At 48.5% G+C, this 19,267-nt stretch overlaps 1 protein-coding gene across 1 annotated transcript in view; it reads left to right on the plus strand.

The window, feature by feature from the left end:
- The window catches only part of Frmd4a (FERM domain containing 4A), a 281,390-nt gene extending 262,503 nt beyond the window's left edge, over positions 1–18,887 (plus strand). Inside the window, exons 17-23 of the mRNA XM_051151329.1 lie at positions 2,744–2,972; positions 5,129–5,185; positions 8,263–8,503; positions 9,239–9,403; positions 10,751–11,625; positions 13,204–13,300; positions 18,506–18,887. Coding sequence (XP_051007286.1) covers positions 2,744–2,972; positions 5,129–5,185; positions 8,263–8,503; positions 9,239–9,403; positions 10,751–11,625; positions 13,204–13,300; positions 18,506–18,608 — 1,767 coding nt within the window. The 3' untranslated portion in view covers positions 18,609–18,887. The remainder of the gene's footprint in view (positions 1–2,743; positions 2,973–5,128; positions 5,186–8,262; positions 8,504–9,238; positions 9,404–10,750; positions 11,626–13,203; positions 13,301–18,505) is intronic.
- The last annotated feature ends 380 nt before the right edge of the window (positions 18,888–19,267 follow it).

The following is a 19,267-nucleotide window of genomic DNA, read 5'->3' on the forward strand; positions in this document are numbered from 1 at the left end:
TTAAAAAGAAAGAGAGAGTGTGTGTAACCACGAAGCCAGGCGTGGTGATGCATGTCTTTAATCTCAGGCAGAAACAGGTGGATCTCTGTGAGTCTGAGGCCAGCTGGTCTACAAAGCAAGTCCAGGACAGGACAGCTAAGGCTACACAGAGAAACCCTGTCTTGGGGGGGGGGGGGAAGTAACCACCACAAAGGGAAAGGAAAGCACGGTACTTTTAGCCTTTTAAGCAACTTGGAGAAAGACGTTTTCCTAAAGTAAGGCTAAAGGGAAGTGGAGGGCGTGCTCAGGCCCGTGCCTGAGGCCTGCAGTCACAGATCCCTGCCTGGCAGGCTGCTGGGCACACCAGAGGGTACCTCTTCCCTTCTGTATGTTCATATTCTTAGTGCTGACCCCCTTCGGTCAGATAGGATGCAATGAACCAGAGGAATGGTACACTGGATACTTAACACATCCCCGATGCTTAGCAAACAACTAACTGCTGGAAGCAGAGATGAGGTGTCAGAGGAGCCCCATGTGGTCAGGTGTCATCACAACCTAAGCTTTCAAGAGCACCCCGTGTTTAGTGAGTGCCTTTCCATGCCCGAATGAGTAGCCCACTGTTGTATATCATAGCTCTCCCCCCGCACTGTTCAAGAAGGCCAACTCTAGGGCTCTGAGAGCTCCTTGCCCACCCCTGTGCATCTTTCTAAACTCCACAAAAGGAAGCAGATAGAATTCTGCAGCACTTCCTCCTGACAGGAAGACCTCACTTTTGTTCTGTGCCGCTCCAGCTCTCCTGGATACCGGCTTTGCTTTCCTAGCCACGTGACTCTTTCCAGAGACAAAGCATCTAGTCTCAGCCTTGACACAGTCGGAGTGTCAAGACTTGTTCTGGACGCGTGCAAATCTCAGGGCCAGCATCCTGAACCAAAGCTGTCATAACGTCCCAGGAACAGCTGCTTCAGCGAGCCCAAATTCACAGATGGGGCTTTGTCCCTATCTCAAGGTTCTGGGCAGGAATCCACGTTGATATCCTTCTTCCTCTGAGACAACACATGTGGCCAGCACTGGAAAGATTTCGCAGGAGTTTATTGTCTCTCTAAGTGGCTCCTTTTAGCCCTTGCTTTTCCCTCCCACTCCTGGTTCCTGCCTCCTCTTAGACTTGAAGTGCTCAGAAGTCAATGAAATGATGCAGAGTATTTTTCTTAGCAGACACCCCGTCCCATCCTCCACCCCGATTCTGGCTTGCATCTTATTGAGTCACCATAATAGGAAGGCATGTGAAGTCCAGGAAACACAGCGGTCTCCTCTTCCTTAGTTTGGTCAATTCCTGCCAAACTTTAATGTAATCACCTAGCACACGATATGTGGTCTTCAGTGGCTTTGTGTGGGGACTAGGGAAAGAGAAGCCACTATGTGCTCATCGTAGGTTTATGTGGTGCAGGCTTTATTGGAGTCTGTATCTCCTATGAGTTCCCAGAATGTGCCCAGGTTGCTAGCCCTTGCTCCCACCAGACATTCAAACTCTGTAGGAACTTTTGGTGCTTAGAGCTAGCCTCGATGAAGTGGTCGCACCAGGAAGTCAGTTTCCTTTCTTGTTATGATGACAAAAACAGACAAACAAACAAAAAGCCCCAAAACAAAACAATAACAACAACACCTGACAAAAGCAACTTGAATGACAAAGGTTTTAATCTGGCTCCTGCTTTCAAGGACTACCATTTCATCACTGAGGAGAGGCTGGGGCTTGTGCCGAGGCTTGTTAAATCTTGGCATCAGACCAGAACAGAGAGCTTGGGCAGGGGGGTGAGTTACCACCCCAACTCCTCCCACCAGGACACATTCCCAGCCATCTGCTTCTTCTAGCTAGGACTGACTTCCTAAAGTAACTTCCAAAACCAGGGGCAGCAGCTGGTAGCCAAACACCAGGGATAGTTCACATCCGAGGCCTAAAAACCAGGAAGAGAAGAAACAAACAAACTGAGAGCTGCTTGATACTTAAGGCACTTCCTCATTCATCCTCGACCCTATCACACATGCATGACCTGCCTCCACCCCTAGCATCACCTGGTGTGTGTACATCTGCACAGGAAACATCTGGACAGTAGGCCAGCAGCAAATGCTCCTTCCAGGGTACTATCTTCTGGCCTATCTGGCATCCATAGCCTCATTTCTCCCAGGCCCAGAACTCAGGGGAGACTCATCTTGGTAAAAGGGCCAAAGGAGGTGATAGAGACAGGAGGGAGTTACACAAGGGGGAGAGGAGGGGGAGTTTCAAACCTATGCAAGGGGCAGGGGCAAAACTGGTTCTACTACCCACCCCCACACCATTTACCTCCTAGAGGGCCCCAGAAGGGCCTTTATGAACACACAAGTGTGAAAAGAACAGTTAGGGCTTGCGGGAAAGAGCTGCCAGAAGACACATAGGTGTGTGGGGATGCGTCCTAACATGAAACACACAAAGATGTGTGACAAGACAGGGATATGTAGGACCATCAGGAGATGTACACGCATGAACAAAGCCCAGAGGACAGTGACAGAAGGCTGATCCAGAAATCATGTTGGGTCTTTTGCCCCAAGTAAAAAGAAAATGGCAGCAATGGGTTCTGAATTTCCTCAAAGGCTTGATCTTTGACAGACCTTGGTAGAGAAAGTAAGTCCAGAAAAATCTGAGGACTAGGTCTGGGCTAGAGGTGGGCTAGATGGGGTCTCCTTGGGCACCAGCCTCTCCGGAAGGTATAAGCCTGGATTTTCCCTCCCACAGGAAGCTGAGCTGGAGCGCCTAGAACGAGAGTTTGCCATTCAGTCCCAGATCACCGAGGCTGCCCGCCGCCTAGCCAGTGACCCCAACGTCAGCAAGAAACTGAAGAAGCAAAGGAAAACCTCTTATCTGAACGCACTGAAGAAGCTGCAGGAGATTGAAAACGCAATCAATGAGAACCGCATTAAGTCAGGGAAGAAACCCACCCAGAGGGCGTCTCTGGTCATAGACGGTCAGTGCTACCCACAATCCCGCTCCGCCCCGCTCCCACACAATCCGTGCAGGATCTGTACAGCCTTTTACCCACATACCTTATTGTCCATCCTAAAAGGGAAAGGCTGTAAGCCCAGTGTTTCATTCTAATAATCTGTGCGTGTGGACAGGGACCAGACACAGAACCTCAACGTCACTTATGACATGTCTCTGGGGAACCTGGGATGGGCCAACTCTTGTCTTGGATGTCACCAGGAACTAAGGAGGTTCCTGTGATAGCCCAGCCTGGGCTCAAGATAGCTGAGGCTCTTTAGTCCTCTATCTTCCTTCCCTCAGACTGAAGGCCAAGTGTGATAGCTACAGCACTGGAGTGAGTCCTGCAGGCCATCACCGTCCCATTCTACTACCAGGGGCTTCTTATCCCAAGAACTATCTGCGGCTTGAAGGATTGGACTGTCCATCATGGATTGTCTGGAACATGTATTCGTCTCCTAGTTTGGGAGCTTTGACAGTGATGGTAAACTGGGAGAGATGCCCGCAAATCCACCAACAAGCATCAAGTCTCTCCCACTGTCACCGTCTTTTCTTTTTCTCTAAGTCATTGAAGTCTTGAGAATATGTTAGTATTCTCCCATAGGGTATGCATGTTGAGAACACCTTAGTTCTAAGAAGACAGCAACTGATGTAGGGTTTCTGGTGTGTGTGTGTGTGTGTGTGTTGTGTATTTCATAATGGGTGCAAGGGTTCAGTTTGGGAAATGAAAGCCCTATCCAAGGAGAAGACCGGTGGCACGGATGTACTTAAGACTCTTGAACACTTAAAAGGATGACAATGCTGACTGATGTTATGTGTATTATAAAATACAGAAATCTCCTAAAAATATGGGTATACTAAAGAAGCAGCGGAGGATTGGATACCAAGTTACCAAAGTCAGACTCTCTGTGTCCTTGGTTCATCTACCAAATAATAAAGAGAAGGTGACTTTGTAGTTGGGAGGGCCAGGGCTGACCATGAAAGCCATCCTTTTGCTCTCAGAACTCAGAAGTATCCATCTTTCTGTATCTTATTCCATTGTCCTTTGCCATAAAAATGGAACTTTACCCTACTTCCTGACAGGGCCACAGTGAGTCAGTCAGTCCTTTGTCATGGCCTCCTTAAGGGCCTCCTCGAAGGCATTTGAACTTCCCTGCTCTGTGGAAAAGAATCATCAGCATTATGTCTGGGAAGAGCGGCCTGGGGCGGGTGGTCTGGCTCACCAGGTGGCCTCAGGGAGCCCGTTCTGAGGCCTGCCAGAGTGAAGGCTATTCTCTTGGGTCTGCTGGCAGCACTAGCTTCTAAATCCTGACTAGCGCCAGCTCCCAATTCCTGCCATGCAAACCTCCAGCCATTTCTGTTAACTGCTCAAGAATCCATCTGTCTTCTCAGCTTCACTGCCGCAGTGAAGTAACGCTCTCATCACACAGAGGCCCGTCTGCGTTAGGAGCAGCAAGCTCCTTAGAGCCTCGGCATGTGTTTCATCTCAAGATGAAACCCTAAGCTCCAAAGCTGAAGACTTTGGACCTTTGCTAACATTTTCCAGTGAGCAGAGTCAATTCAGACAAGCCCCTCTTTCCTGGGAGTACCTCAGTTTCCCCAGTGGGAGGGAGGATCGTTTTCCTGTCTCCCTCTTAGGCATGTTCCTCGTTGAATGGTGACTATAAAAGTAAGCTTTAGAGAGACAGAGGCTGTATTTAACATGTTTGTTTTCTCTCCTAATAACTGTAGCTCACTGTGAAACCATTTATTGCCATGTGAGCAAAACTAAGTTCCCCCTCCTAGTTTAGTATCTGTTGAATAGCAGCTGCTCACTTCTCTGGTTCGGCTGGCACTTGCCCTGAGTTTGCTCTAGAACAGTGGCGTGGCTTAACCAGGCCCCACCACCTTTCTCTGACATGCTAAGCCTCACAATCTGACGAATAAATAAGAGCCCAAGTATGCAAAGACTAGGGCCCATTGCAGAGCAGGGGTGGGGAGGACTGTCAAAGGGAGCACCCAACAGCATCTTTATGGGAGGGTGCTGCCAGGAATGGGGGTGGGGCTGGGGGGCAGGGCAAGTGTCAGACTGTTCTTTGCTACACATAGGGCTTTGTTTCCAGAATGAGCTAACCCTGTTGACTTTCCCTTTTTGTCCTCTAGATGGAAACATAGCCAGTGAAGACAGCTCTCTCTCCGATGCCCTTGTTCTCGAGGATGGTAGGCTTTTCCATTCCTTGCTCTTAAAAGTGGACTCTAGATTAAACCGGAGAGTACTCTGCCTACAGCCTGGGCGTGGCCTTACATACAGGAGCGAGACAGGCTGACCTCAGTGCCTGGACTCCTTGCAGGCTCCCCTTCCCCTGGCAGTCACCTCTGAGTTCACAGTGGTGCTGCGTGAACACTTGTTTTCCAGCGCAATCTGCAGCCCTGTGTTCCAATAGCCTAGGAAAGGAACGTGTGCTTGCCCTGATAACCCGTGGGCATGGGTAATATTCATGAAGTTGTGTTTTGGTTTTCTAACAGCCAAAGCGTACTTTTGGCTGGCGTGGTGGTAGCTTTAACCCTGTAATGCCAGCACATGACAGGTGGAAACAGAGGCGGGAAGATCAAAAGTTCAAGGCCAAGCTGAGCTATATATATAGCAAGACCGTGTGTCGAAAACAAACAAGGGCCTGGGAGTACAGTTCAGTGCTAGAACATTTGTTGAGCATATGCAACGCCCCAAGTTCCACCCTCAGGACAAAAAAACAAAAAACAAAAAAAACCAAATAACTCAGGCAGGGGGAATGACAAGTAGAGCTTTTCTAGGCAAATAGCCTGCATTGTTACATATCTTCTTTTGGGCAGCCCTGACATCCACAAAAAGAGGCTGACACGGATTTGAGGTACACAACTTACAAGCTCAGGACCTCCTAGAGAGTCTGAGCCACAGGAAGGGCTTGGCCTATCTTCTACCCCTCTCCGAGACAGCAGTGGGAATGTTCCTTTAGTGGCACGGACAACCTTGGAAACTGTCGGCTGATTTCCTGTTGAATTCCCAAACCTGGCGATGGCCAGGATTATTTTCTTAGCTGAGTCTTAGAGAAATGGTTGAAAGCCCTTCCCGCCCCACAGCCGAAGCAAGCATTCCAGACTTAGACCATTTCTGAACCTATTTCTATGGTCGCTACACCAAAACATTGGAAGATGAGAGCACTAATTATATGGAAATCTATTAGCTGGCAGTTAACTTTTTTTTTTTTTTGCCCTCTAGGAAAACCTCAGGCAGCCGGTGGTAAATGGCTATTCCAACAGAAAACATAAAAGGCCTACCCGAGTCACAGTAATAATGATAATTGTCCTAATAATAACAATTGCTCTTGATGTGGGGAAGCCTGCAGAGCTCGTTACTCAGTTGTCTTGGCCTTGCTATTAGAAATCAGACTGTCAACTTTTACTGTCTGCTGCATTCAGTGGGTGGGGAAGGCGAGATGTTCCATGAGAAGACAGAAGCCTATTTAGAATATGAGACACCCTGCTCCCGCCTCCCAAGTCCTACCATTGATCTCTGTCCCTCCCTCTAGTTTGCTGAGGAAGAGACAGGACGATGAAGTTCCTGCATGTAGTCGTTAGGTCACTTTGAGATATAATGCTTAGTTTTGCTCCCATGTCCTAGGCCTCCTGGGAGCTGTTATGGCCTCCTCCTGTGTCCTGTGCTCCCACTTTGGGCTCTCGCGTGCTAGGGACTCCTCCCATCTGACTTGAAGGGCAAGCAGAAGTAGGCCAGAGCTGATCCATCTGGCCTTCAGATTTTGGTGCCTGAGAATTAGGCTATGAAAAACCAAGAGTTGAAAGTGGGTGAGATGTCCTTCTAGCCCAGCCCCCTCCTTCCCTGTGAGCACTGAGCATTCCTTTTCCTCAAAAGCCACCCCATCCCAGCTTCCCATTGCCAGATTTCTTCAAAAACCCTCCTAGTCTCTCCTGCTGGTTTTCCCAGGGTCAAAACTGCCAAAACAATAGTTCTAAAGCAGGATTTTCACCCTGACTCATCTATGCTTTAAAAAGGTTTCTTGTAGCTGTCCAGACAAATCTCAACTCCTTGCCTGGAACTGAAGGGCCCATGCTATCTAGGTCACTCAGAATTCCTTCCTCCCTCCCTCCTTCTGCCCTCTCCTCAGCTGAGTAGAGCCTCCTCCTTAAACCCCTCCCCTCATCCCCATCCTTACCCCTCCACACTTCTACACAGCTTCCTTCCTTCTCTGCCCCATAGCTCATTTCCTTCCAGACAGCAGCTTTGGAGTTTGGTTTGGGATTGTTGTGTCATATTTTGTTTAAAATTGGACCAGGTCCTAGGTAACTCAGAACAGTACTGAATTCACTGAGTCAATAAAGCTGGCCTTGAACTGCTGATCTGCCTGCCTCTATCTACCAAGTGCTGGAATTACAGGCAAGAGTCATCATGCCTGGTGAGACACTGGCTTCTTTGGCTACTTAGGTTTGCTTTCTTTGGAAGTCATCCTGAGTACAGATGTGCTCATTTGCACTCCAGAGGTGGCAGGGGTAGAGTGTAATTGGGACTGGGACCCTCTTCCTCTAAAACACCTTGGTCAGAGCTGAGGCTATAGCTCCGTGGAGAGCCTAGCATGCAAGAGGCCCTGAGCGCCATGATTCCGACATCATGGAATCAAATATGCCAGAACGGATTATAGAGGATTTAAGCAGCTTGTGAGGGCAGCATGGGTGGTAGAAAACCAGACCTGCCAGCACTTAATTATACTTGACAGATATACTTCACATTCTTTTTTTTTTCTCCAACCAGTATTTATTGAGTACCTACTAGGTGCCAGCTGTCATTCTAACCCTGAGGACATAGTGATTAACAGAGCAGATAAAATCCTCAAGAACGTTAACTCCTCTCCAAAGAAATGAGATGTGTTTAGTGTCTCTTCAAATATAAGTTATGGCACAGCTCCATGCTAGAGTATTTGCTTGGCACCCCACACACCAGAAAATAAAAAGGGAAAGAAAAATAAATAATACATCTGCCTTTTGGTGATCACTTATTGGTACACTAAATCCAGTTTAGACTCTATTCATACTTAACCAAAAGTGATAATATTGTAGTTAAGTCTGCAGTTTAGGTTCTGCCTCAACCTGGATTGACCCCTAGTGGGGGCAGGGTCACAGGGTTACAGGGTTACAGGGTCGTTGGGCAAATTCAGTGTGTAGCTCCAGAGCGCTGGTGTGGTGTGTTGGGGCAAAGGCTCCATCTCTGGGTTTGTGGAAACAATGACCTCCTCTTTCTTTCTACACAGAAGACTCTCAGGTTACCAGCACAATATCCCCTTTACAGTCTCCACACAAGGGACTTCCTCCTCGGCCACCGTCCTCGCACAACAGGCCTCCTCCCCCGCAATCCCTGGAGGGACTCAGGCAGATGCACTACCACCGCACCGACTATGACAAGTCACCCTTAAAGCCCAAAATGTGGAGCGAGTCCTCTTTAGACGAGCCTTATGAGAAGGTGAAGAAACGCCCCTCCCACAGTCATTCCAGGTGAGCCGCGCATGCGCATCTGGACGCCCAAAAGAGGTCAAAAGCTCGCCCCACACACATCGCAGGATTCCCAGAGGATATCCTTCCTGGAACTTAAGAGTTCAGCCTTGCTCATAAAGCCCTCTACTGTCAACCTCATAGAAGTGCAGATTTGTCATCCAAAGAGTAAAAAAAAGGAACCAAGGTTTTGGCTCGCAATCAACCTGTTGGCAGATGGCTTTAATGCCGTTAAAGTCCACAGGAATTAATTAGGAAATTGTAGCCAGCAGTATTCCAGAATGGCAAAAGGGAGCCCAGCCCGAGGATCCCCCAGGTGGTGTAGAGCCCTACACCACCTTCCAGCTGATTTCTGGAGCCCAGCAGCTGTAATGCGAGCTGCATATTATCAGCTCATTACTCGGTTAATATCAACATTGTACAGATGATTTGGAAGACATTTTAGGTCCACTTCTGTTTTCCTCATTTTCCTTAATTATACAGCTCCAAAAGGGGGTCCTAACAGGTACTTTGTTTCTTGGAAAACAATACTTGGAAAAGATGAGACCGTCACAGAATAGTCACCCAGGGCTTACTGCAGGGGTAGAGGGGACAAGGCCCCTCCTGTGACTGGAGGTGTGGGATAATGTGAGTTGGAGTCTACAGCAAGCTTTCCTTACCAAGCTAGTCAGCCCCTCCCACCGAGGAAAGGTGCCACATTGTATCAGTGTGACCAGCATGGCTTCCCTCTGCTTGCAGCAGCCACAAGCGCTTCCCCAGCACTGGAAGCTGTACTGAGGCGGGAGTAAGCAGCTCATTGCAGAACAGCCCCAGCCGAGGCCTCCCACACTGGAACTCCCAGTCTAGCATGCCATCCACCCCTGACCTGCGCGTCCGAAGTCCCCACTATGTTCACTCTACGAGGTGAGTCTGCTCGGCCTTCAGGCCCCCTGCCCTTGTGGGCCAGACCTTGGAACATTGAGACGACATTGGCTCCAGCCTAGCAAGAGTTAACAGGTGAGCTACAGGCTGTCCATATCCAGGGACTTCCGGGGAGCCAGAGAGCCCCAATCTCCTGGAGACAGCAGCAAACAGGGATCATAGTGGGAGTAGAGGCAGGAAAACTAGCTCAGTTAATGTATAGCCATGTACAGGCCAGGCTAATCTTTGTTCCCCGTTCCTCATAGATGTTTCTCATGAGGTCTAAATCTATTCTAAACATATTTTAATGCCTCAGGGTATACATTATAACGATCAAAAGAAATGAACTGAAAAATAGGCTTCCCTGAATCATATTCCTTTTTTAAAAAGAAATAAAGTTGGGTCACAGAAGTCGGTGCTAAGGGTTTTATAGTATATTTTTACCTGTATGTAGCAGCCAAATGTCACTGAATTTGCATAAAAAGTCCTAGCATGTGTGCCATTATCTATCTTTGGTTGGTGCTGATGGATCGGAGGTGAAGTCTTGGCACTACCAGTATGCATTTGTATGGGGTTCATGTTTAGGGTTCTGTGTTCCACCAACCCTGCAGTTTAGACTCATCAGAGGAAACAGCCCCGGTCGTTCACTTTTGAGTATTTGATTCAATCATGAGAGGGCTTCTGTTAGGTTTTTATTACTTTTTGTTGTTTTGAGGTTTTTGTTTGTTTGGGGGGATTTGGGAGTTTTGTTTACCTTCAACCAACATTTTAAAGGGATTAATGTAATACTTAGAATGTAGTAAATTGGTTCCCTATCTATAGCATTATTTCTGATTGTTTGGGGGGGATTTCTGTTTTTGGCTTTTGGTGGGTGTTTTTTGTTTTTAGAGACAGGGTTTCTCTGTGTAGTCTTGGCTGTCCTTGACTCACTTTGTAGACCAGGCTGGCCTTGAACTCAGAGATCCGCTTGCCTCTGTTTCCCTGAGTGCTGGGATTACAGGAGTATGCTACAGCGCCTGGCAAGAACCAATCTCAGGGAGGCAGAGGCAAGTGCTGGGATTAAAGGTATGTGCCACCACACCCAGCTTATAGCATCATTTCTTAAGAAGCAAAACCACTCTGGATATTGGTCAACACTTTCCAGAGAAAATCCTGTGTATATCTTAGATGCACTTCCACTTCCCTGGCTCCACCTCTAGAGACTCTTAGCTCCCTTCCTTACCCCTGACCTGGGTTTCCAGGACAACCTTGCTGGGCTCTCCCATTGGTAGAGCCCCTGAGCCTGTCCTATGGTTTTCATGGGACCCTTTGATCCAGAACCCGAAAACCAATCCTACATCTCCCCAACAGGTCAGTGGACATCAGCCCCACGAGACTGCATAGCCTCGCACTGCACTTTAGGCATCGGAGCTCCAGTTTGGAGTCCCAGGGCAAGCTCCTGGGCTCAGAGAACGACACCGGAAGCCCAGACTTCTACACCCCGAGGACTCGTAGCAGCAATGGCTCAGACCCCATGGATGACTGCTCGTCATGCACCAGTCACTCGAGCTCAGAGCACTATTACCCGGCACAGATGAACGCCAACTACTCAACGCTGGCTGAGGACTCGCCATCCAAGGCGCGGCAGCGGCAGAGGCAGAGGCAGCGGGCAGCAGGCGCACTGGGCTCCGCGAGCTCTGGCAGCATGCCCAACCTGGCGGCACGCAGCGGGGCTGTGGGCGCGGGCGGCGGCGTGTACCTGCACAGCCAGAGCCAGCCGAGCTCTCAGTACCGCATCAAGGAGTACCCACTGTATATCGAGGGCAGCGCCACACCGGTGGTGGTGCGCAGCCTGGAGAGCGACCAGGAGGGCCATTACAGCGTTAAAGCGCAATTCAAGACCTCCAACTCCTACACGGCTGGTGGCCTGTTCAAAGAGAGCTGGCGCGGGGGTGGCGAGGAGGGCGACGCAGGCCGCCTTACGCCATCACGCTCCCAGATCCTGCGGACTCCTTCGTTGGGGCGTGACGGCGCCCACGACAAAGGTTCTGGTCGTGCCACGGTCTCAGACGAGCTGCGCCAGTGGTACCAGCGGTCCACGGCCTCGCACAAGGAGCACAGCCGCCTGTCGCACACCAGCTCCACCTCCTCGGACAGCGGCTCTCAGTACAGCACCTCTTCCCAGAGCACCTTCGTGGCGCACAGCAGGGTCACCAGGATGCCCCAGATGTGCAAGGCCACGTCAGGTGAGCAGAGCAGCGGGATAGTGGTACCTGGGTAACCTGGAGCTTGCCTAGACCTGGCAGCCAAGACAGTCATTTATTCTGGAGACTTTGCTGTGGGATGTGGGAAGCCCATGGATCTTCACAGAACCATAGTGTAACCTGAGCACACAGCAAGCATTCCTTTAGCCCTTCTAGTTAAGGAGAGAAAGCAAGGTTTATCCTGCCAAGGAGGTACTGGTTTTTGTTTGTTTGTTTGTTTGTTTTGTTTTTTGTTTTTTTCTGGTGACGAAACATTCTAGTAGGTTAGAGACCCAAGTTATAAATTTGACAAGAAAGGTTGGGTTGAAAGTAGAGCCTGGATCTTGAGACCTTGGAAAAAGAAGTGTGGGACTCCAGGTCAAGAATTTTACTTAGAAGCTAGCATCTGGGGATAAATCTGAGAGTGGAGCCTGGAAGCAACAAGTGGCACCATGTTCCCACCCTCTTAATTAGGGTACACGTGCTAGACAAGCTCCAGAGACGAGACTACAAGTGATCTAGGCAGTCCTGGGCGCACCAGAGATGAGACTACAAGTGATCTAGGCAGTCCTGGGTTCACCACAGACTTTAAGCTCCTACAGCCTTCTTCCTGCTCTTATTTTTCTGTAAACAAAGCCAGTGCCTTCCCAGCAAGCTTCTGAAAATGGATACGTTATGTGTCCCCTCTGAAGGCCATGACGGTTTGAATCCTTTTAGATCCGGTAGTCAAGTCACAAATGGCAAAAGCAAAATTAGGAGAGTGGTTCATTCTCTCAAAATTGCTGCATTTGTATGGATTTGCTTTAATAAATAATAGCAGGGATATTACTAAGATTTTAGTAAATTATATCTGAGGTTGAAAGAAGAAAAGGATTTCTTCCCTCTCCTCCCTACTCCAGAAAAAAGTACAAAGGAAGCATCTAAGTAGGATTTACTTGGTGCTCAATTCTCCTAACTAGATCTGTGTATTCCACCACTCACATCTGAATGAGCTGCTAAAAGCCCTGTTCATCTGCGGAGTGATTAAAGTAGTGACTGGTTAAACTGGGCATGGTGGCACATGCCTTTAATCCCAGCACTCGGGAGGCAGAGGCAGGTGGATCTCTGTGAGCTTGAGGCTAGCCTGGTCTACAAAGCAAGTCCAGGACAGCCAAGGATACCCAGAGAAACCCTGTCTCAGAAAAAAAAAGTGTGACTGGTGCATCTGAGACAGCCGAGGGTTTTCTGGAGGCCACGCCCACCATACAGCATGATTCCCACATAGGGGCTACATCTAACACCCCCCCCCCCCCCGGCAAGGTAGCCCTCCCTGCTCAGTTCTCAATCACAGAAACATGGAGACGTCCTGTCCTGTGCCTCAGTCAGAATGGAGGGTACATGGCTAAGAGGAAGGGGGGGGGGGTTTAACAAGGATATTTCCCCATGGACTGTGCCATGGGGTCACCAAGACCCTGCCTGCAAGGTTATGTCCTGCGTTTCTGGCGATGGTAACTCCTGCCACTGGGTTTGTCATTGAATTACAAGCTCCACACTGGGTCTGACCAATCTTCTTCCTGCTTTTTCCACACCAACATCGTCTAGCTGCCTTACCTCAAAGCCAGAGAAGCTCAACGCCCTCAAGTGAAATTGGAGCCACCCCACCAAGCAGTCCCCACCACATCCTGACCTGGCAGACTGGGTGAGTTGTCCCTTGAAGCTGATGACCTGGTCCTTCTGGGCTGACTTGTATTACCTAGGACAGACGTCATCAGTGTTGAGCTCCCTGTGTTGCTGTCACCTTCTCCCCAGCTGGCCCACTGCCTTTGATGGGGATGAGTTCTGTGTGTTCTATTTAAAAGTAGGTGGTGGCCCCTGGGATGTAGGACGTGGATTTCGATTCCGCACGGCATTTTGATTTCTCTGTGGCGAACATGAAATGCCAAGCAAAAAATGTCAGGGGTGGGAGAGAGAACAATAAGCAGATAATACACGATTCTTCGTGTGGCCACTGTGTTAATATCGGGATGCACCCTGAGAAAAGGGGTGCCTGTCTAGGCTAAGCAGTTGTTCTTTGTCAGCAAAGGGGAATGCTGTGCCTTGAAGCCTTTAAGTAGAGGCTGCGCACAGCACAACAACTGTAACTGGAAATCAGCTCTCTTGTGTAGCTTTAAGTGTGGAGTTAGGGCCAGTTAGGGTGTTCTGACCTGTCAAAGGGTCAAGCAGACACAAGCATCCTGCTCTGTTCTTATCACATGATGTCACTCCCTACCCAGCTCCTCTCTTCTGTCACTGCCTCTTAGATGTTACATTCTGTCAACACCTGTTGGTTACTGGAAATGGGCCCCGTATCCAGCTTACCCACGGCTTTTGCTTTGTTGGGCACTGGTGAGCACGTCTAGGGAAAGCAGACAGCTGTTGAGCTGAACTATAAGAAAATCACAGTCCCACAGCTGGTCCCAGTGAATGCGTTCAGGCTCCCACGCTTGGCATACTTACTCCTCCACATTATGTGCAGTGATTCGACACCAGGCCTTTTCTGGAACCTTTGTGTTTGGTGGTGAGTGGGGGAGTTGACACTTACTGAGTACTTATGTAAACACAAAGGCTGGCAACTTCATCTAACATAACTGAGCTTCCTGGAATCCTGTCTGCCCTCTGACAAGGGAAGTAGCTAGATCTTTTGGGTTCATAAGTGAGGCAGAGAACACAAGTAACACGCTCTACATTTTTCTGGTAGGTTCTAACATGTAGACAAACCTACTGAATCAGAAGCTCTGGGGTGAGCCCACTGGGTGTTTTTAAATGAACCTTCGGGTCGTTAGGGTCAATGATCGGACACCCACTGAACCCCACAGTTCCACTTTACTCTTTTTAAATTAAAACAGTCTGCAGCTATAGTGCTTCTCAGGTCCGCTCCTCAGTGTGGCTATGCCAGTGGTCACCTCTCTGTTTTCATAACTCACTGACACCACTTGCCCAGGCCACTCCCTCTACACCTCCAGCCTCTAAAGCCAGACAGCTTCTCTGCTGAGGCCTGAGTCTCCCAGGACTAATTCGTACAAGAGTGATACATCTGTGCACCTCTAGTGGCTAAACCAGAGGCTTGGGAGCCGCTGTGGCCATGCCCAGGTTTATCTGATCGTCTACATGACTGTCAGTTGGCTGATAAAAGGGCTCTAAGTCCTCCTGTGCCTACTCACTCACATTTGGCCCTTGGACTTGGCCAGGGAGGGCTCAAGACAAAATGGAAACAAAAAGACACTGTCCTTCAAGTCCAGCATTTTGCCAGATTGAGAATTATTCAAGAATGTGATGAGGAAACAAGAAAATGGGTAAAAATTGCCACTGCCTTCCTAACAGAACCCATGAGGTCCTGTCCCTTAGTGAAGGACAGCAAAGTTCTGCATGACTCTGACTGTGTCGCAGACATGTGGGTATATGATCATCGGGGTCTTTCCAGTGTGTTAATAGGCTACTAATCACGTGTCAATTCTTCTGTGTAACACGAACTCTCTTCTCTTCCTCCTTCCGCTTTCCTTTGTTCAGAGAAGCGACAGAAAACTCTCCCATCATGGATGGGTCTGAGTCTCCAACTCACCAAAGTACTGATGAATAGAGGTATTGTAAGGGAACGTTTTGTTCTTACTGCCCACGAGTGTGTGCTCCAGATGTCCTGCATATGTGCTGCCTCTGCTCATGTCATAGTTTCCAGGAGGAAATGTCTGAACGGTGTGGGAGCTGTTATTTTTATGTTTTATTTCTAGATACACGTGGAGCTGTATGTTTGGATGTGTGTTTTTACATCAGATGTAGGGTAGCCCCCGTGCTCCTTCCCAATCTGCCTCACAGTATATATATTCAGACTTTCTAGGCTATAAGTACAGAAAATTGTAGAGGTTCATTTTTGTTTACTGGCTTTGCAAGTACTACCTACCCATGAAAACAGCATCAGTGCTGTTTAAAATACCTGGAATATTGTAACTGCATCCATTTTTCAGCGATAGTTGTATGTTGCACCAAATGTCAGAGTCCGGATTTTCAAAATGTGGTTTGTAAATTACCACCACCTGGGAGCTCAGAATGACTCCTGGAAGCCACCCTGGCTGTGCACGCTGAAATCAGCAAAGTGCTGCTATACCAATACAAAATAGTGAGACCCAAAAGTCTAAGGAACTAATTACAGCACTGAAATTAAAAAGCACATCAGGGATCACGAAAATAAGGGTACCATGCAGAAGCAGAAGTAACTTTTAGTTAAAAAACAAAAACCGAATTGAGCTCTGAGTAAGAGACTGCCACATAAAAATATTGAATGCTCTGCAAATTAAAATCAAAATGCTAAAAAAGATTCAGAGGCGAGAGATTCCCTTTAGTTGTTATACACACTTCATAAGCCTGGCTTTAAAGAACTGCAGTGGATCAGGGAGGCAGAGAAAGTATTCCAAGAGTGGATACAAGTAGGGCTGTTGGGGGCACAGCACAGAGTCCCATTTTGCAGTATAGAAAGTGCAGTGCTTTCATTAGGGATACAGGACAGGAAAAGACCATGGACAATTTTTACAGTTGGCCAAATGGGGACTTGGGGAAGCAGAGGAGAAAGGTGGACAGCTCATCCTCTGGTGCCAGTAAAGGACTCAGAGAGAATGGTGTCCCAAGAACATTTTTTGAATTGGAGTCACTTTTCTCCTCACATATGAAGGGATTAAAATGTGACAAGAGTGGTGGGGAATGGTAGTGGACACCTGAGAACACCACTTAAAATGCTCATGTGGGAATGTGGTTGAGTCAGTTCGATGTGAACCAAAGTAACACCACGGAGCAGCAGCTCACCCAGGCCAGCTGAACATGATATGCGATACAGAGGTCTTACCACCCTGGCTTTACGGCTGCTGACCCTCAGCACTATTCACCGACCCAAATGTGTTCAGCCAGTAGGCGAGTGAAATCCCACTTCTCAATTCACAGTGTGCTATGGGGAAAAGGTATTGCTCAATATTTCATTATTACTCACTTTAAAAAAACTGATTTAACCCCAGGCCACTTAAGATCCAGCATTCAAGAGATTCGAACATGCTCTGTGACATTAAGCTGCGTTGGACGGTATTTTCTAAGACGTGCTCTATGGCGTGAATAGGTGATACTCTGGGGGACTATTCAGGTAGAAGACAGCAACACACGACTTGAGAGTGCTTCACCTTCAGAAACACAAGTTGGCTTGACTCCTTGTACTCAAGGCTGCAGTCAGGAAAATGCCCGCAGGAGACTCACATCACAACTGTACCGGAAACACACGAGTCTAGAGAGCTGTACTGGGATTTGCTGCATAGGAAAGCGAGATCAGTTCAAGGAGCTTAATCGAATAAGCATGTAGAAGCTGATACCCTGGGAAGCTGAGGCAAAGCTAAAGCCAGAGCTCTCTAGATGTTTCCATGCATGGTGAGGAAACAAACACCCTCATGCTTTCAAAGCTACCTGGCCACCTTGCACCATGAGGTGGCTGGAGATCTGACTGGCAGCACTCGGTCGGTCACGTGCTCCTCTGTAGGAGTCCGAGTGCTATGAAGACGCTGTTTGCCTAGGATCACTGCATGTCTCTAGCAGAGTCCAAGCACCTTTCCCATTAAAAGTTCCTAGTCCTTCTGACACAATGTTTAAAAGCCAATGTTTTCAGATTGAGTATAAAACATCCACTCATTTACTCCCAACATACAGATACATGCAATTACACCCATGACTGGCATCATAACCAAGGGCCTCTCCTTTGCTTCTAAAGCGATATTTAATCAGAATTAACCTCATATACTTCCAGTGCTCCCAAGCACAAGACTGTCGTGGAAACCTACCAGAATACTCAGAGATGGCTTGAGGTTTTTCTAGCATTTGCGGACTTTGTTGGGTCAGATGGGGGATATTTACAAAACATTGAATACTCAGTGGCAGAAAAGTGGCTGGTTGTCTTCAGAGTGCACTGACACGGGAGGCTTTTAAGATACTCTTTAAAGTGGCCTAGCCATCTCCTCCTGGCACCCATCCCCAAGGTATGCCCCTGGCACATAGACATGGGAACTGATGAAGGGTAGCTCAGGGACAGCTAGAGGCCTCTTTAAGTGAGCATTTGTTGCTTCTTAGGCATCACTCCCATCTGACCTACTAATACTTACCACGAGAAATCCCTGTTTTCTTCTGTTGATTTTTCTATGTAGAGAGAAACGCATCTGTATTTTACATTATTTTTTGGTACTCAGCATTAAGTGCAGGACTCTCATATGCTAAGCATGCTTTCTACAGTGGCCCAGCCCTGTGGCTTTTAAAACTATTTTTATAATATGTATGTTTTTTAAAAGCACTTTTATAAGCCAGGCATGGTGGTACACGCCTTCAATACCAGCACTCGGGAGGTAGAGGCAGGTGGATAGCTATGAGTTCGAGGCCAGCCTGGTCTACAAAGTGAGTTTAGGAAAGCCAAGGCCACACAGAGAAACCTTGTCTCAAAAAACCAAAAGTAGTTTTATAAAATCACAACAGTATTGATTTAAAAAGCATTTAAAACTCATCCTGAGGGATACAGCCCCAGGGGCTCCAAGGCTGTGCCTGCATCTGTGGGACTGTGACAGTTTCCAATAGTAGTGCATTCCAGAGCAACAACAGCATGTCCAGACTTGGGCCTGGACACGAGCATTTCTGAGGTTCCCACATGCCTCTGAAGACCACCACTTGCATTTCCCGAGGCTCCAGGAGATCCTTTTATGTGACTCTTACGGTCTCTGAACACCTTCCGTACACCAACTGCCATGGAGACTACGGTGCGGGCAGGGAAGACACCTCATGTCACTGCCCACGCACCCTGAACCGGGCCCATCTGTGCCGCTCTCCTCTAACTCTGTCGTCTCTCTTGGACCCACAGGACCTACAGTGACAGCTGCTTCCTGGATTCTCCTCTCTATCCAGAGCTAGCTGATGTCCAATGGTACGGGCAGGAACAAGCCAAGCCTGGGACCCTCGTGTGAGCTGGCCAGGCCTGATCTGACCGCCGCAACGCCATTCTGAGTCACCTCACTGCCTCTCATTTGCCTTACCCAGATGCACTGTCACCTGCACCAGCTTCGGCCCTCAGCACTTTTTTTTTTCTCCTGTCTCCACATCCCCTTCACCCTCAAAAAACCTGACTGAGGAGACATTCTGGAAGGTTCCGATCCCACTGTGTGTCCCCTGGCTCTCTTGCCCAGAGAGCCAGACAACAATCCTCAATGGCACCTTGGTGGTTTCCCTTTGCCGTGACAGCCCCAGGCCAGGAACTGTCAGGGAAGCCAACACATGCAATTCCCGTGGAAGAGGAGAAGCATTGGCAGAGAACGGAAAAAAGAAAGACCTACCTATGTACAGAGACTGTGAGGCTGTGTCCAGCTCCCACCCTAGGCCAGCCGAGTGCTTCAAGAGGAGGACGTCTTATGGGGAATATTCAGTTTACACCTGAGACAGCCAGCAAGAGTACCTAAGGGGAAGCGTGCAAAGGGAAGACCAGAGCTCCAGAGACTCATCAGAGGATCACCATCGGTTCTATGCTGCCAAAGATTAGACACAGTCAACAATAAACAGATAGGAGGGGCCAAGAGGAACACACTTTTCCTCAGTGAAATCTCTTTTTCAACTCTAAACTGCTTCTATG

This window comes from Acomys russatus, chromosome 9, assembly GCF_903995435.1.
Source record: "Acomys russatus chromosome 9, mAcoRus1.1, whole genome shotgun sequence".
Classification (NCBI taxonomy): Eukaryota; Metazoa; Chordata; class Mammalia; order Rodentia; family Muridae; genus Acomys; species Acomys russatus.